This window comes from Diadema antillarum, unplaced genomic scaffold (genome assembly GCF_040938485.1).
Source record: "Diadema antillarum isolate AM-2024a unplaced genomic scaffold, OU_Dant_1.0 scf00000226, whole genome shotgun sequence".
NCBI classification, from domain to species: domain Eukaryota; kingdom Metazoa; phylum Echinodermata; class Echinoidea; order Diadematoida; family Diadematidae; genus Diadema; species Diadema antillarum.
In genome coordinates this window covers 1382403-1410000 of record NW_027271115.1, presented here as the reverse complement: position 1 = coordinate 1410000, position 27598 = coordinate 1382403, and the positions used below count along the sequence as shown (strand labels likewise).

General features: G+C 40.3%; 1 protein-coding gene across 1 annotated transcript; it reads right to left on the bottom strand.

Annotated features, from left to right (window-relative positions):
- Positions 1 to 2111: 2111 nt before the first annotated feature.
- On the bottom strand, positions 2112 to 26150 carry LOC139724659 (uncharacterized protein F54H12.2-like). The gene is made up of 2 exons (XM_071635790.1): positions 25449 to 26150; positions 2112 to 2195 (listed from the first exon to the last, which is right to left on the bottom strand). The coding sequence occupies exons 1-2, from the start codon at positions 26148 to 26150 to the stop codon at positions 2112 to 2114; spliced, it is 786 nt and encodes a 261-aa protein (XP_071491891.1).
- Between the last annotated feature and the right edge of the window lie 1448 nt (positions 26151 to 27598).

The following is a 27598-nucleotide window of genomic DNA, read 5'->3' as shown; positions in this document are numbered from 1 at the left end:
TACAAAACAGTACAAAGAAAAAGATATAAAAATACATAATTTGCAGACATCGAAATTATTATACATTGTCGAAATCTTCGTTATTTATTATGTTGGCAGGTGTGTTAAAATTTCCTTTTTGTTCCTTCCAAGGACCTCCAACTAGGTCAATCCATGTTCCTTCTTAAAAGGGTGCAAAATGAGTGTATTGGAATGTTTGCCCTGTGTGAAAACGACGCTGAATTATCACTCTTCCCTTGCAAACCCCCGGTGCGACCTATCGTATATCTGGGGGGAGATTGGTCGCAGGAGACCACCGGTTCATCGTTCTTTCCACCTCCTCCCATGTCCCCTGCGGGAATGCTGATTGTCTGGTAGCATCTGCCCGACAAGCCGATTGGTGGGGAGATTCAGAGGGGAGAGGGGAAATCAAACGAAGAGACGGAATTAATTTCCTCTTATTTTTTGCTGATCAGACTTTTCTGTCTTTCTGTGCCGATTTTCCACAACTCAGCTAGAATCTTTCTTCCAGTCTGCTCGGATACATCACGAACAGTACTCTCTCGCAGAAATTTTCTCCATATATCTGTTTCACTTTTTGTCTATCTGTATATATGTCTGTCTCTTCCCTTACACACACACACACACACACACACACACACACACACACACACACACACACACACGCACACACACACACACCGTGTACACAATTGTCATTTCTCTCTTCTGTGATCTATATTTCTCATGGAAATGTATTTGCAGCCTTTTCCGTCGATTGCCAAAAATTCACAGTGTATAGATCAATGCTTGTGCAGCAAGGATAAGGAATGGCCTCTTTTCTCCCCCCTTCTTTTTTTTTCTTTTTTTTTTGCGAGTGCATGGGCCAGAAACGGGGACTCTGGTGCGAGATCGACGGCTTATTTACACACTGAACACTTCAATAACTAACCCCCGTGGGGGAGCGGCAAGATGAGGCACCTTATAAGGGTATCGGTGTAACTGTCGTGAGGCATGTTAGCCAGCAATGTTTCACCCAATCACCATCATCATCATCATCATCATCATCATCATCATCATCATCATTATCATCATCATCATCATCATCATCATCATCATCATCATCATCGTTATCATTAAAAGGACAGTCGCGATAAGACGGTTATTCACTTGTATCTGCGCTATTGCAAGCATTGATAAAATGTACAAAGCTTGCGTTTCTGATCAGGATTGGTAAACTGATGACTGCTGATAACAGTTGTTCTACTCGATAGAAGTACTGGATGAATTATTAAGTTCCAGATAGTGGTAATATTCCAACATTGGAAACCCGATGACAATCCCTCAGACTTTGATAACAATTGACAAACTGACAACTGATGCTATATTCCAACATCTTGTACGTCGAGGTGTGCGTTTTCTTCAATCTATTTTTCCCTCTGCAAATTAAATTTGTAAGATCGCAACTGCTGATCTATATACTTTAACCATCGCCCCTCTGCTCTAATAATCTTTTGCTTTCATCTTGTGCGTTATTTTTGTCTTCAAAACATTATGCCACCGAAATTACTCACACTCTTATTTTCACTTAGGTTAAGTTGATTTATACTATCTGTCTGTCCGTTTGCATATGTGTCTGTCTGTCTATCTGTCTATCTATCAATCAATTAATCAATCAATCAATCAATTAATCAATCAATCTATCTATCTAGCTATCTATCTATCTATCTATCTATCTATCTATCTATCTATCTTTCTATCTATCTATCTCTATCTAACTAACTAACCAACTAGCAAACTAACTATTATCTATACCTCTATCTATCTATCTATCTATTTATCTATCTATCTATCTATCTATCTACCTATCTATCTATCTATCTACATATCTATCTGTCTATCTATTTATCTATACTATGATACTATCCCTATGTACCTAACTAGCTATCTGTCTGTCTGTCTGTCTGTCCCTCTTTCATTCTCTGTGCGTTTTCCCCACTTTGGTTTTCTCAAGCCTCCCCGGGCATTCCTCGGGCTTAGCTCTCATTCTCGAGATGACGGGCCTTAATTGTGCGAGACGCCGCGCAAAGACATCCAGCGAACATGAAACCTCCCGTTTTTCCCGATGCTAATCATGTCTCCATGATACCGTTGTCATGGCAACGTCCAAGGCAGTGGAACCGGACGCACTTGAGATGCCCAAAGGTGATAAGGTTCTGGATTAAAAAAAAAATATTAAAGAAGTGAAATATGATGAGAAATGATGGAGCTAAATGTCATTCTTTGTGTTCTTTGAAAGAAAGGCGACGTTTAAAAGGGCAGCAGATGGTATCGACATATTCAGGATGAACGTAGTGTATTCCTTAATAACAGTGCCACTTCTGTAAATAAATGCGACCGAGCTTGATAAACTCGAGTCCACTTCTGTTCCCGCTGCCAAACGCATTTTCTCCTCTTAGGATATCAACTTGTTGATAAGCACTCCGATCTTTGTGTGTGTGTGTGTGTGTGTGCGTGTGTGTGTGTGTGTGTGTGTGTGTGTGTGTGTGCGTGTGTGTGTGTGTGCGTGTATGATTGTATATAGAATTAAAAATCAATTTTGTTGCACAGCTATTATCGTCTGTTCACTGCCACGAGAAGGGTGTTATGCATTCTGGCTTATTCACTTTTTTTGTTGATAATCCCCTCATTACATGTTATGCCGGTTTACTAATGTATTCACAGTTACAATCTATTACCTTCACATGCACATACTCAATGAATTTCAATATACTAATAGTAATGAAAATCCTATGAATGAATTGTATGAACTGTCCACAATAGTTAAAGTGCAAGATACATTCAAATCAGTCTGTGGAGGATGTCGTATCTATATTTGGAACTAAAATGATGCGTGGGGAAACCTATACATAAAAGCAGATGCTTGTTGGGGGTAATTATCGATAGGTCCTCAGAAAAGACACACACACGCGCACACACACTCCATAATTATCGACATTGTCACAATGCCATGTTCACGCTCGCACACTCGGGGCAAACGTGATTTTATTTTTTCCCGAACCGATCTAAATCAGCTATCTCGTATACTTTCCTCCATATCTGAAAGGCCATTCGACCATTGCTTACAAAGAGAGTTAATCTTTTTTATGAAATAAATCCTAACAGAGTCATGTATTTCAATGCGACCATTTAAGAGCCTAAATCAGTCATTAAAATTTGCTGTGCTTCATTTGAATGTAAATTGAATATGTTGCTCACAATAAAGCCCTTACTGCTACATTATCACATTCTCACGATGTATTTATTCAGCGAAGCGAACAGACAAACAGTGCATAATTATGTTGACTTAATTAGTAAGGTACTATAATGTATATACCCAATGAATAGTAAATTACCGCAAGCTAAAAGATGACATACTTTGGAGTTAGCAAATGAAAACTTTATAGCAAAGGACAAGAACTGAAAGAACTTTTTGTTCTCAATTTTGTAAATGGCGGAGAGGACACGATTTTTTTTTTCCTTTTACAATGTTAAATATAGGCTTTATCTACATAGCCTATACGAAGCGCTTAATTTTGTCTCGAAATAATAACATGAATGACACCAAACTGAACAGTGGTATGTACAAAAACAATATCCTAGATTAGGTACATTTCTTCACGCCCAATGAAAAGGAAAACGATACAATTAATGTCGAAATGCCCAACATAAAAATGTAAGTTATAACTCAAGACAGTTGTGAGAAAAGTGAGCTCGTAAGCTGATGATCATGAAGGATAGGCCCAAGGACGGGAAAAAGGATCTAACGTGGAGAGGAATGGAAACTGAGAATTTGAAGAAGTTATGGGCAGACATGTGGAATTTGCGGAAAAGTGTTAAGGTACGTGCGCCTCGCGTTCTTGCATATTGGGCGCGGTGCGAATAAAAAATGTAAGCGCAGACGATGATTGATTCGCATGTCATCGCAGATTCTCCATTCCCGCCGCCTTCATCATCGGAGCCCGTCGGACATGCACGACGGATTAGGGAGGGGGTGAAACATGAACACGAATACGACCCTCCCCATCAGCTCCTTGGAATGCCAGCTATGCCAAGCAGACGACGATGCCAATGTGTGACGACGCCACGTGTACGTCTTGAGGCGGAGGCGACAATGTTGTGTGTTACTCTACATAAACGCGCGACCACATTATGCGCATTTATCGAACATCGAGAGAAGTGGGGTTCGATTGCAGCTCCTCTAACACGTTGAGACATTGGGTCGTTGGTTTGGTATTACAAGCTTTTGTAGGAACGGGGTAGGAGAAAAGGTTCTTGAGACTCGCATCTCTCCTCCCCCTGCCCACCCCCTTTCCCCGTCCACCTCAATTTTACTTTCTTAAAACGCGAAGATGTGACATCAATGATTAACAGAATCATAATTACGTCAGGATTTCCGCATGCAGATGGATAGGTCCACACTTTGTGATGTGTGCATATTAATCATAGGCGCGATGACAATTTATACAGGGGTATATGGGAGATGGATAGAAAATGAGATTCGATAGTTTTCGACTCTCCATGAACATCATAGTTACGGGGAATGGGGCTCAAGGGCGTTATAATGTCGCAGCACTCCTCGTATAATTTGAGGATTTCAAGTGCTCTTTTTTATTTTGATTTCCATAAATTTTGAGATATAGGTGAATATGACAGCCACTGGCCCAGGATCATGTATCATGACTTGTACATGACTAATAGTTTCATTTAAAAAAGGTTCTGGACATTTCGTGTGTGAGATCAGACACCGCTTTATCCCAACGGTACCTCTTCTGTCTAACTATTTTTTTCAGTCATATTTCGATCTGTGCTTTGTTAAGAGAAAAAAGTGTGTGTGTGTGGGGGGGGGGGGCGTTGAGAGGGTTGGCTTGCAGCCTCCAGACCACACGGTTCCGTGGTCCCTGCATTTGGCGTGTATCTGTATGGACGGATGCTGTTCTTTATTCTGAAGGTTCGTTAATCCGAAAATCTAATGAGGTTCATTAATCCGAAAAAGGTGAGTCGTCACAAGCCGTCCGAATTACTAACCATATTTCGTTTTGGGATTAACTAACCTTCGGAATAACGAACTGTAACTCTCGAGAGAGTCCATTTAAAGAGAAGATACACTAAGTCTTGCTGTCAATTTGTTGTATTCTGCCAGGGATGGAGAGAGATACATGTTTAATCAGTTAGGGGAAGGTTTTTTGCGACTTTTTTTTTGTGGCGAAGAACCGTCAGATATTATTATAAACTGATGGCAATGGTCAAAAGGTGGTGTAAACATGTCATATAAGAAAATTAATGTATTATTCGTACTGGTTCAAAGAAAAAATGCTAAGCGCTGGGAACTTGTAAAGGTATTCGCCTGACGCTATACCATTTTAAACCAAGAAATGAGAAAGGTGAATGTTTGTAGTCTCTCATTGTCTCTTAACAAACTTTCTGGAGCTTTTCTTTTTCTTTTTGTTTTTAGTTTTGTTCTTTGGAATGAACTATGTTGACTGTTACATTTTGGGAGATGGTGGTGTAAACCTAATTGTATTCTCACAAAGTAACGATTCAACATAGCTGGATACTGTGTATGAAGGCTCTTATGTAATAGAGCACTATGTGTGTGGATGGATTTATACTCAACAGACGGAGCTCATAACCTCCAACTCGTTGACCAGACATTTATACCGTCAATATTACTTGCGCACCCCTTCCAATCTATTTGCATCGACTTCGCAATATCTCATCGAGAAGCGGACCTCTCTCTTCCTTTTTGGGGTCTTGTTTTCCTTTCATAAAGATGGAGGTTCTTCAGATTCAAACGGGCTGGCGCCAAGCGCTCCATCAGCCTGGTTTGCCCGCGACACTTCGCTATCTACTTGAGATGTCGTCTGCTACTTAATCCCCTTTTAGCCCAGATGGTAAAAATCCCCGCGAGCTTGAAGCGCGTAAAAGCTTATTGCGGGACTTATCCTTTCCGATATTTTTCTCAGTCTCCCCTCTCTTAACAGAGAGACCGGGAGGTGAGGTGCGGAGGGGGGAGGGGGGGGGGGGGATGGGGTGGGGATGGTAGGATTACGGGTGGATAAGGGTACTGGAAAGTAAGGAAGACATTGTCGTTGGCATAAACTATAATTTTGGGGTGTGGATAGTGGACAGTGACTACGAAGTCGCGATTTATTGTGGTGACGACGAACGCAACGTCGACATTGCTGTTTAATACAGTAGCTTTTACGATATAAAGCTGATGTACTTTCATCAGAAAAGGCAGCGAAAATGTAAAATGTATAACAGTCTTCTCATTCTGCGTTGTATTATTCAGCTGAAGCAAGTTAAAAAAAAGAAAATCATAGCTCAAGATAATGAGATTGAATTATATTTTTGATGGAGGGGGTGGGTCGGTAAGAGATGACGTACATGTTGGAGAAAGTGCGTCTCTATTGAACTACCGTTCACACATCAAATTGATTTTATCATCGTAACCTATTTTTGTGTATCCTCCACAATGGAATGTATAATCGGCACCTCCTCAGTAAGAAGGTGCTTTGAAACGTAGCTTCATCTTATATGGGCAACAATGAAGGGAGGAAAACTAGTAGGCCCTATTAATAGATGTATTATAGAATATTACAATGCTCTCTAAAAAGGAAAACAATATAGGCCTATGTATACATTTTCAAGATTGCATCGAGTTTTTAATACAAGAGGGGCCCACACTCTACAAGCATTGTCTTTTTAGTGGGTCCCTCCGTTTTTTCACACAGTGCATATTGACAATTCTTTCATTTTCGTTACCTCTGCAACAATTGCAATGTATTGATACTGTTAGTTTTCCCATTATTGTTGTTTTCTTTGTACAAATTTACATGCATTGTTTCTGTCACTCAAGAAAGTGAGATTTATGTTTGTATTACTTTATAGTGGAAAAACGAATAAATTCGAACTTGAACTTGAACTTGAAGATTCAAGATTCAAGATTCAGATTTATTTTCACTTCCATCAAATAAACAAAGAAATTATATGTAATGCATATGTACAGGATATTTGTAATGAATGCAGAATGTGATTTAACAAAGTACATATGAAAATGAGTAGCAGATGAAAAAAACCCGCAATTATATCTTTGTTAATATATACATAAAGCGTATAATACAAGTTAACTAAGGATGGGGATGGAAATGACATTGGCAACCCATCACATCGTATCATTGCATTAGCGGTTATTATAATAATTATACATAACATTAGATTTATATACTGTAAACCTTCACCGCATCGGACCGTCGCGTTGCTATGACAGTGTTTAAAAAAGGATGTCCATACTTCCTTGATGTAATATGATGCAAAAGTGAAGAACGTGAAAGCGAGTGAAAACAGCAGCAACAACGACGACGACGACGACAACAACAACAACAAATCCCGGAAGTTGGTCACCTTTTTCATCGCCTTCTCATTGTCTTTCCCACGCGCGCATGACGGGGAGGAAATTAGTCCCCCTGACATATAAGCTGATGGGAATAATGAGAAGAAGACAAAATTATAAATCCACGGTTGAAATCTTGCTGAAATACTAGTAGTCAGATAGTGTGATACGCGACGGCTAGTCCATCGTTTATATTTGTGTACATAATTATAATGGCCCAAAAGATAATTGTCTTGAAGCAGCATGGATATGTTTACACAGTCTTATTCTTCGGGTTTATGCCAGTTTCAAGTGTGTTCATGTGTGTCACACACAAACACACTGCTATAGCTTCTGACCATCCGATCATCGAGAATTTAGGGTTTCTGGGACGAACAGTGAACCAGGGCTTTTTTATAGCTGAGTCGGTAGAGCACCGGGCAAGCAATCCGGAGGTCTCGGGTTCGAATCCCAATGGAATCCCATTTTCTTTGCTCATTTAGCCACTAATAATATTAAATTCCATAACTTTCCTGTTTCATGTCCAATATTGAAGGGACACCATCACTGCTTATGTCAGATAAGAACATTTAGCAGCATGAAGATTAAAGGACTTTTCAGGTAATAAATGTGGTTCAGATTAACCTACATTAATGTGTGGTGGTTCATTTTAAACTTTAATCTAACAGTTTCACATTTTTTCTTCGATTAATGCAATTTGGTCTCAACCTCATATCATGTAGATTAATGCTGATGTCATCTGCTCACAAATGTTTCTTTTGGTTCGTGTGTGCAAAAAAAAAGTAATTTAATGAAGTCATGTTTTAATTATGATGATTGATATCATGTCAGATACTTTTTTTTTTAATGAAACCTCTCTATACCATGATATTGGTTTTATTTTGATCTATTTGTTAGGGTTAAAGTTGAACATTGTATAAGACGAAATGTCCCACTTTGTTGAACACGTCGTGAACTTCAAGGGAATGAATGAAAAAATTAACACACATACACATATATTATACATGTACTTATACATAATATTCTCATTTGATGTTTTAATCCATATTATACTTTTGAAATGTTACTGAGATATGTCAAGCGTACAATTCACCATACCTATGCTATTGTGACATGTATAGAATTCTAATCTACAGAAGGCGGCACATATAATAAGTCGAGACATTCATATTTCATAATTTTAGAATAAATCATTGGATTTTTTTTCTCAAAATTTATTTGAGTGCTTCATTGAGGTTTCTGCATTAACTTTATGAAAATGTTCCTCAAGCAAATAAGATACATGTCATGCTACATGCAATACCTAGACACGAATAAAATATTTAGCTACAATTTCTTATCTTAAATAGGCTGGGGGCATTCTGCTCTCCACAACAATGTCGACGTTGAAAATGTTTAATGACTTGCACTATCAGGGCGGATTTTTCCAATCCATGCAGATAGCAAGGAACGAATGCAAAATGAGTTGCCAGATTTTGACAAGCATGTGAATCGTTTCAAGAGTGAATGGGCTGGGCTCGGTCGATCCTCAGTCATTCTGACTGAGAAATTCGATGGTATGGGCATGACTCACCGATCCCCAGTCACGCTTGAATCTCGACCGTCCAAAACATCTCTTCCGATCGAGTAAACACAGAGGCATCCTTGACCTTGAGAAGGAGCAAAGAAGGGCAAGAAGAAGAAGATAAAGAAAGCGAGGGATAGGCAACATCATCTCGAAAGAGGTCGGAATCCAGTTTCCATCCCACCCCCATCCCCTACCCCCGTGCGACACTTGCAACATAACGACCAGGTACTACATTACAGGCAGTTCGTACTCCGAATTATACATTACGCTCAACTTCACATTAATCCTGTGCAATTAGTCATCCTCGTTTTTTTCAATTCAACTTTTCTGCATTTACACGTGAGTCATCATTATTCACTTTTACATGTACATTTACTTGCTTACTTTTTCAGCCATTGATTACACGGCTTGACCCCGACGGCACCCCTGTTGCACCCTTTTGGGTTTGGTAATGCTCTCGATTCTCTCTTGGGCAACATGATTATTCATGATGTCAATATAAGATTTTTATAGGACTGGTCCCAAGACGGCTGATCACCAATGGTGCATATAACTCCAACAAGAGATGGCGCTCTTGCCAGTTGACCGAATTCGAATAAGAGTCTGTCAAGTTGAGTTCTTTCTCTACCAGCTACCCATTTCGTTTATTTCTACCGTCGACTTCATCCATTCAATTCGTATCCTTAGAGCCATTTTTGCTCCTGTTGTGTGCATTTGTCATTGCTAATTGCACTACTCCATGTATTGCATGCTTGGCCGCTATATCCCATCAGCTCTGATTGTGATATTAAACAGAATTAGGCCTAGTAGTAGGCCTAGTAGTATCAATGCCTATAAAACATTGTGTATGTATAGTTAAAAAAAAATGACACACTATTCGACAGCACGAACTTTCAACGAGATTGTTCAATTCTGTTTTTACACGTTGTGTTCCTCTTTATCAACATATCTCTTAAAATCACATGACGGTGTAACGACTTATCCGCTGTCATTGGGGTGAAGGAGGGAATCCCCTTCGAGTTATTGTCACTGACTCTTGTAGCGTTGCAATTATTCGCACTCATCACGCTGCAAAAAAAGCAAAAGTTTGTTGACTTGTCCTCATGATGGCCAATCAAACTTTCCCATTAAGAGGCCTTTAAAACTGCTGCATTCAATAGGATTCCGTACTTTCTATATGATAGGCCATGTATCGGGCATACTCAACGTTGTGTTTAACATGAGCTGAAGGAGGTGCAATTAATAATGTCACTGTAGTGTGTTCATGTTGACAAGAACGTCTAACAAGATCATACAAATGGAGTTTCATAAAGTTGATAAGGAAAACGATTCCTACGAAGCATTAAGATGCAATTTGAATGACCTGTCCTCATGTCTCTTTCTGTTTCTTTTTTTCATAATAATTTCCTCTTTTTCATTCACTGTGTTCTTTTTTTCTCTCTCCATCTTTCTCTTTACAAGAGAGGTTGTGTTTGTTTGTCTGTGTGTTGTGCACCTTTTATAGTAAATCTAGCAACTTGCTTCCTTGATGTTATTTAGTCTTTTTGTCCACGAGGAGACTGCAAAATGCAAGCTTAGCTTTTTAGCATGTCTCCTCCATTTCCTGCAACTTTAATAGTTTTAATTCAATTTTCATTTGCTTTTGTGATGCGTAGTATTGTTAACATCACGTATTTTTCTTAGTTAATACATTGTATAGATATTGTGTTATTCTGTGTAAGAAAATGTTTTTGCATTGTTGGAAATGAAATAAAGGAAATGAATGAATGAATGATATGAAAAAAAGGGGAAATGAAAAGGGACTTTTGAAGAAAATTATAGAAGCATGTAATTTTCATTGTCATTTCACTGTCATCAAATTGTGTCATTTTCTATGCCAACCAAATAAGTTGTTTTAAGTTGAGTCATTTCATCCTCGGTGGCAGACCAAGAACGTCACTAAGGTGTGTGATTATATTTCATGCTATGACAGTTTCGTGTCTTTTCAGGGCCACTAGATCACATGACCAGACAGTCCTGAGAACGGGAGACGAGCGCGATCCTAATCACCTGTGTGTGCCATTTCGACGTTGACATACACGTGACGGTGTGTATAGTTAGTAACCATAGGGAAGTTGGAAAGTCCGCCTCTTCCTCTTCCGCTTTGTTATACTGTTGTTGTTGTTGTTGTTGTGGTTTTTTTTTGACATGGTGTGATTCCCGTTATATCCCGTAGCGTTTGACGTATCTCATTTATAGAATATAATGTTCATGACGGCTCTGAAGGCTGTGCAAACTCGTGAGCAATTAAATCAAGGTACAATACATCGAAATTATGGCCTATAAAGAGAAGGCGGCATGATTCAATCATGAATGAAAGTCATGGCATGATCACGAGTAATAGATCTGATTGTTAAATCAATGTGTGTCCTTTGTTCTTCAGCCTGAGAGGAATATAGGCTTATAACGAGGTACTGAATTCTCGTCTCTGGTATATTGTTAGGCTGAATAGTGGATCAAGCCTCCTGAAGATAGGACCTATACATCCTTTGCCTTATATAGATGGACATGATTTGATCACGGCAACTATGGCACGCGGCTATAACAGATTGTAGTTTTGAGCAAAATACTTTGAAATCGACATAATTATATAGGTCAAGAAGAGAGAGTAGACAGCAATTTGATGCCATTAATTTGAGTAGTGTAGCCCGTCTATATGTCAAAAATTCGACCTTGATTTTTCCGAGAAAATGGGAAAAAATGAGAGTAATAAATATAAAAATAGTATCGCTATGTATTTTGTTGAAAATCAGGTCACGTACTTTGGAGAGGTCAGAGAGCTTATAGTAATAATGTAGCCTTGAAAATAGGGAGGAGCGGGCAAATCAGAAAGTGAGAAAAAGAAAATTATGAATGTATCGATAAATTTATAGTATTGATGCTGAGTTGATAAAAATTTGTTTTGACGGGATAAAGCCCGTAGAGCTGCTGGAGGAACGAGAGCAATGTGAGGAAGAAATGTGCGGGTACGAAGTGTACACTGATGAGCGCCGGACATATCAGACAGTGACCGGCGGTCAGAGCAGACAGTGAGTGAAACAGTATATCATGACTGGACGAAGTCTACTGTGAAATGCGAGGGTACGAAGTGTACTCTGATGACCGACGGTCAGAGCAGACAGCGAGTGAAACAGTATATCATGAATGGACGACGTCTACTGTGAAATGCGAGGGTACGAAGTGTACTCTGATGATCGATTTGCATATCAGACAGGGAGTGAAACAGAATATGACATGTAGTATGGAGGCTGTGTCGATGAACATTTGTTTTGACGGGATAAAGCCATAACTGTGAGAGGTACTAGGGTAATTAAGACATGTGAGGGTACGAAGTGTACTCTGATAAGGTCAGAAAACTTACAGTAAAAATATGACATTGAAGAGGACGTAGTTGTACAATAGGAGAGGAAGGAGATGTTTGATAGAAGAGGGATAATTATGCAAGAGTGAGCGAAAAATACTCTGATGAGGTCAGAAAACCGATAGTAAAAATATGTCCTCGAAGAGGAAGGAGTTGTCTGATAGAAGAGGGCTAATATGCAAGAGTGAGCGAAAAGTGCACTGCTGAGGTCAGAAAACTTATGGTAAAAATATAACCTTGAAGCTGTTAAAAATAGAGGAAAACAATGCAAAATAAGCCGATTGTGATGAGCTCTGATACATTTATAAAGAGTGAACATGAACAACATCGATCATTCTACAGGTAAAATCAGTATTGCGATCTTTGTCTTGAACGTGTAGCAGTTTGAGTTAACTGAGAAAATGGCCTCTTACAGTTATTCTGATGCCAGTGCCTATGTGAATGATGAGGGGGATGTTGTTGGTGTTTCCAAGGGACGAAATGAGGACGGTGACAGTTCGGCATCAATGGTGAGTACATTATCGTTTTTTCGATGGATATGTTTAACACAGATGATTTTAGAAAAGTTGATTGTCACAAAATTAAAATACAAATTAAGTATAGTTTATCACGTCTATCACTTAATTACAGTGCCGTAGGGACATACTGCATTATTATGAGTCTACGTTTCAAACGATCCTACGTTTTAGTTATTTCTATTCGTTTCATTGTTATTTTTGATTATGGTTTATTTTTTTGTAGAATTCCTCCACGAGTGGATATGCTGGAAAGTCAGTGACGTCACCATTTACTTTCGAGGAAGGAGCCATTCCCTTTCACTTGGGTTCAAAACGCTTTGTTGTAGTGAAAATTTATCAAGGCACTGTCTACGTGAACATTCGCGATTATTATCAAAATCATCTTGGCAAGATGTGCGCAGCTTTGAGGGGTATAAACCTTACTGTGGAGCAGTGGGAAAAGATGCGTGATGCGATGTTTCCAATTTCGCGTGCGATTAACCAGTTGCAAAAAGAGGCCAAAAAGCAACAACTACAACAACAGCAGAAAAGGAAGAGGGAGAACAGCAACTCCCATTCATATTCTCGCAGCACTTCTTGGCAAGGTCCCGATTATTATCATTAATGGTCTAACAGAACTCGCGCTTCTATTTTTTACCCACCCCCTATAGATGAATATCCACTATGACTACTTCTACTGCTAATAATAATAATAATAATAATAATAATTTTTTCGATAGGTCAAAGCTGAACTTACCCACCACAAGGAAATGAGAAGCATAAAACCATTGCCCGCTGCCAAACACGTGTCGGTAGATGAGATTCGGGAGATGGTGACATCGAAGAGGGCCAGTGAGACGAGCGGAAAGGACGAGAAGGAGATGGGAGCAGATCAGGACGGCGAGAAAAGGAGGGAGAGATCAAACCTGATTGATATTCCCAATGATATCCACTGCATCACCCGTACGACCTATGCCGGACCGTTCATCACAGCCACCAAAGTGATCATGAAAAAGATCAACGAACTTGTACTGGAGAAATGCTACGGTTGTCAAACGAATCATCCTAGTCAGAAACACCACGAGTGTCTGTGGTTAGACTGGGAAGCGAAGATAGACACATACATGGATTCAGCAATATCGCAACTGACGGAGTCGGAGTTCATAGAGAACTTGGACGCCGTGTACGACATGGACAATTTGTGGGAGGATGAACGTTTGATAGTCCTGTGCGAGGCTGTGGAGTTTTATCACTTTTACTTGCGTACACCAGAGGTGGTGGAAGAACTATCGCAATACATAAAGTTACACTGCTAGTCACTTTTGGCACGAGTGTATGATAATGTTACATTATCGCGATGCACTATGCATTGAATAACAACAATAATTCAATTGCCTATCTGATCTGTCAATAACGCATTAAAAATTGAAGCCGAGCAATCCAATTGGGATCGAATATGAAGAAGAACTACAGTTTCGACGTGTCATACTGTTGGTATTTTCTCGTCACATGAAAGGTTGAAAGAAAGAGAGAGAGGAGGGGAAGTAGAGAATGATATTTTGTCTTTCGTTAAAAATTGCACATATATATATATATATATATGTATTGTTTGCCTGTACGAGTGTTCGGTGTGATACGTTCAACTAATTATCCAAACGGGATCTTGTGTGAGAACCTATTACACACACACACACACACACACACACAAATAATGATTGATAGAGAGAGAGAGAGAGAGAGAGAGAGAGATAGGAGGGGAGGAACAGAGATGAGTTTTCGTGGTACGTTAGAAATTACACTGTATATTATATATATATATATATATATATATATATATATATATATATATATTACTTGCATGTACGAGTGTCCAGTGTGATTTGTTTAATTAATTATCCAAAAGGGATCTTGTGGACATGCCATCCCATTACACACACACACACACACACACATACACGCAACCCTGAAAAATTATAAAGTACGATAGCCCAGGGACATCGCCCTTTGCTCCTTCGAAAATACAAAGTTCAAACGTCTCAGAGTGCACAAACAAGTTTTAAAAATAAGGGTATTACAGTAAGGTGACCGGCGGATGTCTCTTTGTCTTTCTTGAAAAACACAGCCCTAAAAAAAAAATTATAAAGTACGATAGCCCATGGACATCGTCCTTTGCTTCTTCGAAATACGAAATTCAATCGTCTCAGAGTGAACAAACAAGTTTTAAAAATAAGGGTACTACAGTAAGGTGACCGGCGGATGTCTTTATGTTTTTCTTGAAAAAAAAAAAATCTAAAGTACATTAGCCCATGGATAGCGTCCTTTGTTTCTTCGTCGAAATACAGAGTTCATACGTCTCAGATTGAACAAACAAGTTTTAAAAATAAGTGTACTATAGTAAGATGATCGGTGGACGTTCCTTTTCCTTTTTTAAAACAGTCCTTAAAAAAAAAAAGTTTACGCAATATGATGTAAGAAGCTAGTACCATAATCACTGTACATAAAGCCCCTTGCTCTGACCAGTATAAATATAACTTGCGAGAACTGGAGTACAACCGTTCGAAAAAAAAATGGACAGTCAAAGCAGTGACGGAGCTGTTGCTGGCTGAAGCCAGACCATATCCCCGCGGGGACTATGGCTTTTTCCTTACCCCCGGGAGTCCAAATACCAATGTTCCAAGGACTGCCCCGCAATGGGGATGGTGACATCATCATCCCCTTAGAGCTGCTAATGTCAGTTCAAACGCCAGATGAAGAAGATTACATTTGGTAACTCTTCTTCTTCATCACACACCACGTGAGTATACCCTTACCTGTGTGTTTTTTTTTTTCCTAGAACCGTGTACTATTTTTGTACCTTGCATGTTCACTCGAATATAAATTGACAGTCCGTGTTCTGACGTATCATCATTATCATTCTAGCAGCATGGATTCCAATACATTTAACGAGAGACTGACAATATGCAATTCGCTTGACGATTTGAATGCATTGTTAATGGAATATGAACAGTACCAGGGTAAGTGTCATACGTTCATTCATCCCTACAAGAAATGTATGGTTTCCTGCGTGTTTGTGTCTGTGTCTTTGTGTTTTGCCAGTCAGTCTCTATTTTTTTTTTTATCTTTGTTTTTTCCTTCTTTTTTACCTTCACATATAGACCAACGTCTGCCACCAACACCACCACCACCATCACCATCACAACTCACATCACCCCTAGCGACCGAAGCCGGCCCCCGGACCAGCCAAACACATTTTCCACCTCTTTCCACCGAACCACCACTACCTGACATCTCTGCTGCTCCTGCCCAGCAAGGCGGCACCAACACCACCGCGGAGGAGGAGGAAAAGGAGGAGGAGGAGCAGCAGGAGCAGCAGGAGGAGAAGGAGGAGGAGGAGGAGGAAGCAGATACACCCAGCACTTCTCACGAGTCGCCATCTCCCTCATACTTTCTTCGACGAGTGAGTCAAAGAACCAATAAGAAATTTAAAGCCAATGTTGTTGATTACACCGTCTCTTTTCCTACTCATAACGAACTGACGCCACTGATAGATGCCTTGCCGCGTGCCAGTAGTTTGTTTCAACGTATAGTAGATGATATGATAAGAGATGCTAGTGATCACGACATGATTCGACTCGTTTTTAATACTCCCAAGTTAGACAAGCCCGTAAGTCTTCCTTTTGTGAGAAAAGATCAGCTAAGTCACGATGTGTTCATGCAAAAGTTAGAGGCAACCTTACAGTCCCACGAAGAAATAACCTTGGACGAAACGGTAGCTTTCAACGTGATACATATGGAAATGCCAGTAGGTGGTAAGAGGAATAGGAGAAAATGTTCGGATTACGATGAATTACTGAAAACCATGCGATGTGTGTTGCGCATTAATAATACTGACAATGATAGAATGTGTTGTGCAAGAGCGATCGTGACCATGATAGCCAAAATTGAAAATCACCCCCAAAAGCGATCTATTCAACTCGGTACTAGATTACAGAGACAAATGGCTAGACAGTTGCACGAAGCTGCTGGTATACCCATCGAGCAGTTGTGTGGTATTCCGGAAATTAAACGTTTCGAACAAACTCCCATGATGACCAATTACAGAGTAGTGGTTGTTTCCAGAAGAGCCTGTAACTACATCACCTATATTGGTCCCGAAGATAGAGATCATACGATTTATCTTCTGCAGACAGACGATCACTATGATTTAATCACCTCCATGAAAGCCTTTTTGAACAAAAGCTACTATTGCGAGAAGTGTATGAAAGGCTACGATCACAGGCGCGAACACTCTTGCCAACGCATTTGCAAATTGTGTTACGGTTCGACTTGTCCCGCAGTCAGCCGAGCGGACGAATATGTAGAATGTCACAAATGTAATCGTAGATTTAAGAACGCTACTTGTTTGAAAAATCATGTCGAAAATAAAGTGTGCGAGACCATGTACAGGTGCGTGACGTGCGACAGAAATGTCAGCGTGGAACTCTTAAAAAAACACAAGCGCGAGCATGACTGTAGCAAGAAATTTTGCAAACACTGTCAGGGCTTTTTTCCGTTCAATCATCAGTGTTATGTCTCACCCGAACCCCTCGAGAAAAATAAACAAAACAGTTATATATTTTTTGATTTCGAGTGCACTCAAGAGAGTGGGATACACGTGCCCAATTACTGCGTGGCCCAAATTACCTGTTTTGAATGTCGTGACCAAGCTATCGACACTCCTTGTACGCATTGTGGAGAAAAGAGACAATTCATTTTCAAAGGACCCACGACTGGCGATGATTTTTGTAAATGGTTGATAGACGAGCATTCCAACGTCATAGCAGTGGCCCACAATATGAAAGGGTATGATGGGATGTTTGTTCTTGATTATCTCTATCGCAATTGCATCATTCCCAAGATGATTTTGAACGGTGCAAAGATCATGAGCATTGATATCTCCTTGAATGACATCAAGATCATCGACTCCCTCAATTTCTTACCAATGCCTCTGGCGAACATGCCCAAAACTTTCGGTATTGAAGAACTGCAAAAGGGATACTTTCCTCACTTTTTTAACACGACCAAAAACCAGGCGTACACGGGTCCCCTACCCGATGTCAAATATTATGGTCCCGATAGTATGTCTTGCGCCAAAAGGCAAGAATTTTTGAAATGGTACGAGAGCGAGAAATCCAAGAACAAGGAATTTATCATGGCAGAACAATTACACGCATATTGCGTCAGCGATGTCGACATCCTGCGCAAATGTTGTATGCGCTTTCAGGACCTATTTTTTCAAGCTACCAACGGCGTCATCCCCTTTGAGAAAAGCATCACCATTTCCTCGGCCTGCCACTATGTGTACAGGAGAAATTTTCTCAACGAGAATACCATTGCTGTTCTTCCCCCTAAAGGCTATAATCTCCGTTACAAGCACTCTAAAGTCTCAATAGAATGGCTAACTTACATGAGTGAGAAAGAGAATGCGTACATACGTCATGCGAGGAATGAAGGGGAGGTAACGGTGGGTAGATACAGGGTAGATGGTTTTTGCGAAAGCAACAAAACTATCTATGAATTCTACGGGTGTAAATATCATGGATGTCCCAAGTGTTACCAATTTGATACGCCTAGTCCAGATTATGAAGATAGGATTATGGGTGAATTATTTCTAGACACTCTGGCTAGAGAAGCGTACATTGTACAAATTATGAAGGAGTATCAAGTGGTCACTATGTGGGAATGCGATTGGCAGAGAATGAAAGACGAAAATCAGGTACCGCCCCACATCAAAACACTGCCCGGTATCGATGACTATGTACCACTTGACCCAAGAGAGGCTTTCACGGGAGGTAGAACCAATGCTACTTGTCTTTTGTACGATTGCAACGAACACGAAAAAATCAAGTATGTGGACTTCACCTCTCTATATCCATGGGTGAATAAGTATGGTGTATACCCCTTAGGACATCCCGAGGTAATTACGAGCAATTTCAAACCTGTTTCCAACTATTTTGGTCTTATCCGATGTAAAATACTACCTCCAACTGACCTCTTTCATCCTGTTCTACCTAGTAAGATCAATGGTAAATTAATGTTTCCATTGTGTAGAACGTGCGCTGGAGATTACAATCAGCAAACCTGCCAACATTCTGACGAAGAGAGGATGTTACACGGTACTTGGGTTTCTATCGAACTGAATGAAGCCATAAGAAAAGGTTATGAAGTTAGCTCGATCGAATCTGTCTGGCATTTCCCCCGTAGAACGCAATATCAGAAATGCGCGGAAGAGGAGGAGGAGGAGGTAGAAGAAGAAAGAGAGGTCTGGGTTGGGAAGCCACGCGACGAATCAAAAACTGGTTTATTCCGGTATTACGTAGATCAATTTTTGAAAATTAAACAGGAGTCCTCGGGGTGGCCAGATTGGTGTAAGTCAGAAGCCGATCGAGATAAATATATCGCGGATTATCTTCGTCACGAAGGTATAGCGTTAGATAAAGAAAACATCAAGAGAAATGAAGGCATGCGCGCGCTGGCGAAATTACAATTATGTTCATTTTGGGGTAGGTGGGGTATGAGAAATAACTTGACCAAAATAGAGATAACTCAGGATCCTGCAGTATTATACGAGTTTCTCACAGCGGATGACAAGCAAATATTAGATTTAAACTTCGTTTCTGACGAATTGGTAGAAATAAGATGGCAAGTGGCGGAGGAATTTGAGGAACTATCTAAACAATCTAACGTGGTCATAGCTGCCTTCACTACCGCTCAGGCCAGGCTTAAGTTGTTTCATATCTTAGATCGTCTAGGAGATAGGGTGCTCTATTATGACACGGATAGCATCATTTATGTCGAAAGAGGACATATTCCCGACGAATGGTCGCCTCCCTTGGGAGATTACCTCGGTGATCTTACTGATGAATTGGATGGTCGTTATATTGTGACTTTTGTGGCAGGGGGGCCAAAATCTTACGCTTATCAATTGAACGATGGTAGTACTGTGTGCAAAATCAGAGGGATCACTCTAAATTACAAAAATTCCCAAGCCCTGAATTACAATGTCTTGAATCGCATGGTGAAAAAATTGAATACCAAAGAAACTTACAAAGTAACGGTCACCGATAATCATCACATCACGAGAGATATCAAAAGACAGCGCATTTTGTCTAAACCACTCAGCAAAGACTACCGCATTGTTTACGACAAGAGAGTCATTCAAGATAACCTGTTTACCGTGCCATACGGATGGGTTCCCCACGAATAATAATATAAATCATACCTCTTAACAACAAGAAAGGCCATTTCGGCGTATGCCTCTCAAGAATGATGAACGTGTCTGATTCTCGCGCACGGGTGAACGAGGGGGAGGAGGAGGTAATAGGGGAAGTGGAGTATCCGGTAGAACTCACGGAACGTGACATTTTGACAGTTAAGCGAAATATGCCTTGGAAATCAGTTTTTCTATCTGCTTTCCTAACCCTTCTTTTTGTAGTCACCTTTAGTTTAACTTATCATTCGGAAGAAAAAATCTTAAAACTCCTCCAAAATGGTGTAATTCCAGATACTGACCTCTTTAAGCCTTTACGTTCATTCTTTTTCAACGCATCCAACATCCTGGTTTAGCTATTAAGACGCAACACTAAATAATGTCCATCTCATCAGAGTATAAAATAGACTGCGATGACACTAAACCGCGTTAGTTCAGACGCGATTTCTCGAAAGAAGAGGGGAAAAAACACTGTCATCGTCATGTCGTTAAAATTCATTCATCCATTTACCTGCATAGTGGCAGGACCCACGGGGAGTGGTAAGACAGTATTTGTCCGGAAAATTCTAAACTCTCACCGCGAGATGATCGATCCGCCTCCAGAAAAGATAATATGGTGTTACGGGGTTTATCAAAAAGCTTACGAAGAGATGATGCGAGAAATGCCTTTTGTACAGTTAATAGAAGGCATACCGGGCAATCTGGACGAGCTGATAGATCCTACATTTTGTAATCTTATTATCATAGATGATTTAATGTCGGAATGCGGTAATGACGCGCGAATCACCAATTTGTTCACTCGCGGTTCTCATCATCGCAACCTCTCCGTCATATTCATAGTACAAAATCTTTTTCACCAGGCCAAAGAACTCAGAACCATCAGTTTAAACAGTCATTATCTGATTGTGTTTAAGAACCCCAGAGATAAATTGCAAATTGCTCATCTAGGTAAACAACTATACCCGGGGCGTGTCAAATACTTGCAAGAAGCGTACCAAGATGCCACTCGTTATCCTTATGGATATTTGTTGATTGATCTAAAGCCCGAAACGCAGGAAGAGTATAGATTACGTAGTAAGATATTTCCTCCCGATTTGACCGTTGTGTACGTTTGTAAAACGTAAGATCAGAGAATTACTCTCTTTTGTGCATCACGATAATACGTGGTGGTTGATTGTGACTGGCAGGTAGCCATAAAATAGACGTTTGTAGCATTTTTGCGTCACTCTTTCAATATGTCTCGTAGATTAAAGAACCACTTGCCGGAGCTGCAAGTCTTGAATAAATGTAATTCTAAACAGAGAAAGGCTCTTTTAGAATACGCCAACAAAGATCTCATTTTATGTCTATCCGAATGTTGCGCAAACTGCTTAAAAGGTAACGTTCAATTAACTAAGAGTCAGAAGAAGGCATTATCGCGGCACAAGAAAGAGCTGCGCTTCGTAGGTAACAAACGCAATGATTATAAAGCTCGAAAATCAATGTTAGTCCAGAGAGGAGGTTTTCTCACATCTCTGCTGGGACCTATTTTGTCAATGTTATTAAAATGATGTATTTTCTAATCAAAGTGATACTAATAGATTAAGTTTAAGGTGTCGAACGAGTGTATGATTGTCAGAATCGATTCTCTTTGTTAAACTTGTTGGTACTTGTCATGGCTAATAGTAGTAGTAGTAGTATGCAAAACACCAAGAAAATGATATTGGTGCCTCACGATTTTGCTAGTTCTTTGCAAAAAGTATCTCCACAGCGTGAAACACCTACGGGTAAAGCTCTGTCTATATTGGACGAGTCTATTCGTGATGTGCTAGAAAATCACGCCTTATCGGATAGAGAAAAATTGCAAAGATACAATGACATCTTGTATAGATACTTGCAATTGCAAAAGCAAAACAGTCGGAAGAAGCCGATCGAAGTGCTCTTAGGAGAGCGACACGCAGATACCCATGATCCGACATCTACAAAAGCACAGTCCGACGAATTGTCTGACCATCAATACGCTACCTTGAAGGAGGATGTGTTAAAGATTTTACCCCCCTCGGTAAAACATCGAGGGAGTTTGTTATTAGATCATTTACTGCAAAAGAAAGACAGCACCGACTGGCTGAATAAAAATAGAGAGTTGATCGTTGGTGATTCCATTGTACCAGGCTCAAATGTAGTAGATCTAATATACGATGTCATGAGGGTACGCAATACGCACGAACCAGCGGGTTGGAAAGAATTTCTTAAAATTCTGATCAATAGCAATACGCCCGAATCACTTATTGTCAATACGGCACGACGCAACGCAATGCAAGACATGAAAATTAAAGGGTTCATACCTACGTCTGTAGACAAGAGGGTTACTAAGAAAGGGTCTAAGAGCGCAAGCTCAAGGATGATGATGACTACACGTGCAAAGAAAAAAAAGAAGAGAACTCTACCTTTCAAGTGGGAAAGTCTCTGAATTATTGCGACCTAATGCATTGAGATTTGAGAGAAATGTGTTTATGATAATGAATAGTATAGTATTTTCTTGACGATAAATGTCTAAGCTAATGTTACTGAATACGTTGATACATCAAGACAATTGTTGAATGTGTATTGTGTTATATCATTTTTATATTATCTTTCTCGTCTTAACCCTACCGCGTCTCGGTAGAATAAGAGGAAACGAATGGCCATGATAGGTCACACATATTGATACCATACATGTATCGCAACGTTTTTATGCTCCTTCGCCGTGTATTGTTTGGTGTAATGTTTTGTTATAGGATAGATTACAATTGATGCCTTACATGCATCGAAACGATTTAACGAGAGTACAACGGTACCTATTGACTTTTATGACACTTGTGTACGATCGTCAAGTTTTATGTGAAGACGACTGATTTTTTTTTTTCAGCCTACCCTATGGTATTGTGAAATGACGTTGGTAATGATTATCATAATCATATTTTATGCATTCACTGAATGTTACAATACATAACGAACCTCTACGTAAGACGTGTACACGTGAATTCAAGCAAGATGAAGACAAATGAATATGAATTCTAAACGCTTTATTTATTTATTGAGACCACAATCGTGTATTATAGTCAAACATGTACAGACAATAAATCTACCATGTACAGCGTATAAAACTTTGCAACTGTATCACTCTTGTCCGAGTCTATGCTACACATTCTATAATCTTATAGACTAAGCTGCAATAATTCCCACAACCGAGGTTTTGCATGTTTGCGTGTGTGTGTGTGTGTTAGTGTGTGTTGATTAATACGGTTAGACTAATACATTATAAACGTGTAGCTTATGTGAAGTTGTGTGTGCGTGTATGTGTGTGTGTGTGTGTGTGTGTGTGCTGATGTGGTTAGGTTAATACATTATAGCGTACAAAAATGTACATTTACTATATATATATATATATATATATTATTGTTAACATGCAACACCATAAACTCTATAAGATAAAAAATAACTATACAAATAGTCTTCAGGTTATAACATTCACGCCGTAATTCTTAATAATATCAACTATCACAGAGACAGAGCTATACATCATACATTTTGAGCATACAATATCTACGCCTGACTTTATGGCACCTATGTACATAAAAATCTTAGCAATATAATCAGAAGATACATAGCGTAATATACCTACGTGTGTGTGTGTGTGTGTGTGTGTGTGTATTTGAGATTTTATTTTCTTGACAAGACAGTACGATTTATATTCTACGAATATACTTCTTACTGATACCATCATATCAGACAATGACATTATTCTGCACGCGTGTGACATTGCTAACAGAATGCAAGTTACTATATCGCGGTCAGTTAAATAGGATCAAGTCACGTCACGACATAATCATTACAGTGTACAAGACGACACAGGGAGAGAGAGAGAGAGAGAGAGAGAGAGAGAGGGAGAGAGAGAGAGAGAGAGAGAGAAAGAGCTATATCTTATACGTACAAACTACGAACATATATGAACAGCTTCGCGGTACTTATGAGGGTACCAAAGACAACACGCTTCGTTAGGTTATTATGTAGCAGTACAGTCAGACATCTAATTACTACGGCATGCTTTGACGTACCACGTTAGAACCAGCATATCTTTCATAGCATAGCATCTATTTCAACATCCACGACTTTGCTATTTGATTGTACAGAAAATTCGCATCTACTAGTGGTGGCGGAGAGTGTAAATAATTGTTGATGTAATGGTACACTCTCTGATCATTCTGCCCCCGTGTGCGAGAATTAAATTCAGACAAAATGCTACTCATCGAATCACCTCTGGCTCTACGTATAAGATAATAAAGACAGTACTGCCCACACACTGTAGACCAGCTGGATTGTAGCGATTTTCTATTGTACGTCCACACATCGGCATTGACATTCAAAAACTTGGTAAAGTAGGGCGAACATAAAGTAGGGTGTCTACCATATGAATCAAAAAATTCACCACGCCCTCTACTGTCGATGTAAATAGCAATCCAATGAGAACCTATTTCTCTGTGACCATCTACATTCGCAATCAATGACACGGTTTTTTTCTCAGTCTCTCTTCTTCTTTTTCTTCCATTCCTTCTTCTTCTCGTGGCTAAAACTGGTAATTTATCGGCGGGAAAAACACCAACAAAAGTCCCGTTTAGTTTGGGTTCTTTCTGAACAACTCCCAAGAGTTCACGCGTGTTCATCTCGACAGATATCTAATTACCATAGTCGAGAGTGACATTACGATTACGATCAACTTCTAAGATAGATTCAAATTCGGAATAAACGACGACATTCACAGTTTCGGACAGGGGAGAAGCAAAAGTCAATTCCAGTCGAACTGATCCGGAAGTCTTGGGTTGAAAGTAATCGTCGGTCGACAGATCTGGGGTCAAATCAAAGGCGTAGAGGGCGTATCCCTTTCCGTAGTCGTCTCTAGTGATATGATTTCCCTTGTCGTGAAACATACTATTGGTACCAGAAAACAGAGTCTGATAGGCCAAGATGTAATTGGGGGAAGATCCAGTAAACTGAGGACGGAGCGGTTTCCACGGAACTTGTTCTGAATTAGCATACAACGCTATGTAATTCAGGTCATAATGATGAAAATTGAAGGGATTTCTGGCGTAAGATCCATTGTAAGCCGTGTTACTGACACAACCAATCACCATTCGCTTGGGAATCTGTCCTATAACCAGGCTCTCTCGGGTAAAAGACAACTGTCCTTTAGGAATAGAAAAAGAGGTTGTCACGACTCGTCTGATAGGATACTTGGCCGTTTCCGTTTCCAATGTTTTAGCGTGCAGTAGCGATGTGGTCGGGCTCAATTTCACGCGTCTCACCAAGAGACTGGCTTCGGTGATTTTGACTTTGTAGCTTGCTTCAGGGGTAGACGACATGAGACTAAATGCGTTCTTGCTGCGATGAAGTTTGAATTTAATGTCCACCCCTCCCATAATCAACCGATCTTGGAACGATGCATCCACGTGTAGCCTTCCTACCATGTCTACCGTTTTAGACAATTTGGTAAACTCGTGGCGTTTATTCAGCCCTTCGTTGGTATTACTCGAGGCCAGAGGATCATTGATTTCCATATATCCCGCCGTGTCTTTGTAAAACAAGGACGAAGTTAGCTGCGACAATTTTGCATCGCGACCGTAGGTGAGAAGATTTTCGAACATAGCTCTATAAGGATAGGTGTTCGTGGAAGGGGTGATGAGTGTATCGTTGAACATCACATCTACCTCGCTGAAGAGCGAATGTAGAAAAAGATTGACTGGTGCTACAGAGGATTCATCGGTGAGGGCGGTACCATCCGCATTAACAACTTTCGCCTTGAGATGTAGCAGCGTTTGAGAAAGATCAGTATACTCTTCCGGCGAACTTTGCAGATGAAATTGTATGGGCGTGGCATCGGCTATGCTCGTCACGGGGAAGAACTCGACCCATTTTCCTTGCTCTATGGTCGTCTGAGTCGGGGGGATGCTGAACAGGTCAATTTCCGATTTAGAACAGTCGCACGATAACTTGTGTAGCTTTTCCATTATGCCCTCAACTTTAGCTTTCACTCTCTGTCTTCGGTTAAAAATAGTAATAGAGTGATCAGGACCGATCAAAAATATCGTTGCTTCTTTTCACCGGTCGAGAGCCAGTGTAAATGAATGCCTTCTTCTTACGTCTGGTCTTTTTATTCACTTTCTTGTCATTCTTCTTCTTCGTCTTTCTTTTCACAGGAGGTGCGTCCATACTCTCGACCATCCGACGTTTAATTTTTTTCGCTTGTGCGGCCGAAGCAGTTTTCAAACTTTTTCCCGCCATGACATCTTGAGCTACATTAACACCTGTTTGCAACGCTCTTTTCCCCAAGTACTTTGTACCAGCTTTCAGGAGTGGTACGGCCGATTTCCAGATACCTTTAAGCATACTTCCCAGCCCATATCCCCGTTGCACTCTCGCCCCTCGAAAATAGGGCAGAGATCCACTCCCATACTGGGGATGAGACCACACTTGTTCTCGATGGCGCGGCATTACACCGTTAATGTAGATAACGACAAGCTCTAAAATGGAGTTTAATTACCAACTTTCCGGACTGAAATGGCACTTTTTCCCCAAAGTCACTTCTTATATCAACTTGTATAGTGTCTATGTATTTTGATTTTACGGGCAGATAGTGAGGGGTTTGGTAAGTAAACGTGACGATCTCACCAGCCCTTCTGTGGGGAACGGGAACAATTCTCAGGAGAGGGGCACTGATGTCACCCACGGGCTGATTGCAAATCACGTCCGTATACAGATAAAGTGTATTGATCCCTCCATTCACGTTCGGAGAAAAAGGCGCCTGTGCGTGACCGCGAATGATGCCGCGGGGAAATCCCAACAGGTAACCTAATCCCTCGCTTAACTGTATGGCGCTGACTTGATCGAAATCAAAAATAACTTTGCCCGAGCTCGAATCGCGTTGTACAGTGAAGTTGTTACGAAATCGTTCAGGTAGAGCAGCTGTCAGTGCCTCGCATATACTACCTATATCTTTGTAATGTCCTTCAGGTATAACGCAATGGCTGACCACCTCTTCGGACAGTAGAAATTGAAATGTGTTGTTCGTAATATTCACGTTATACCAAGAATAGGGATAAATTATTTCCACCAATGCCACCTCCCACTGCGCGTGAAATATGAGCGGCGCGGCTAATTTAGTCTTAAAACTGGTGACTGTATTATCCGGAAAATAATCGAACGAACTATTACTGGGTAGAGTCACGTAAAATTGTTCCTCGCCTTCCATACTGATTCTTTCGTCAAAATGATGCCCTCCCTCAATTGCGATAGGTTTTATCGATGTTATCTACCCAAGCATTAAACGTGTCTGGATAGCCTAGAAATTTCACGAAATATTCGGTTTTACCCCCTCGCTTTCGCCGTCTCAGTATCTTTTCCACCCTATACATGTCCGCCTTGTCCTTACGCACCCTCTGCAATTCAGGTTCGTAAA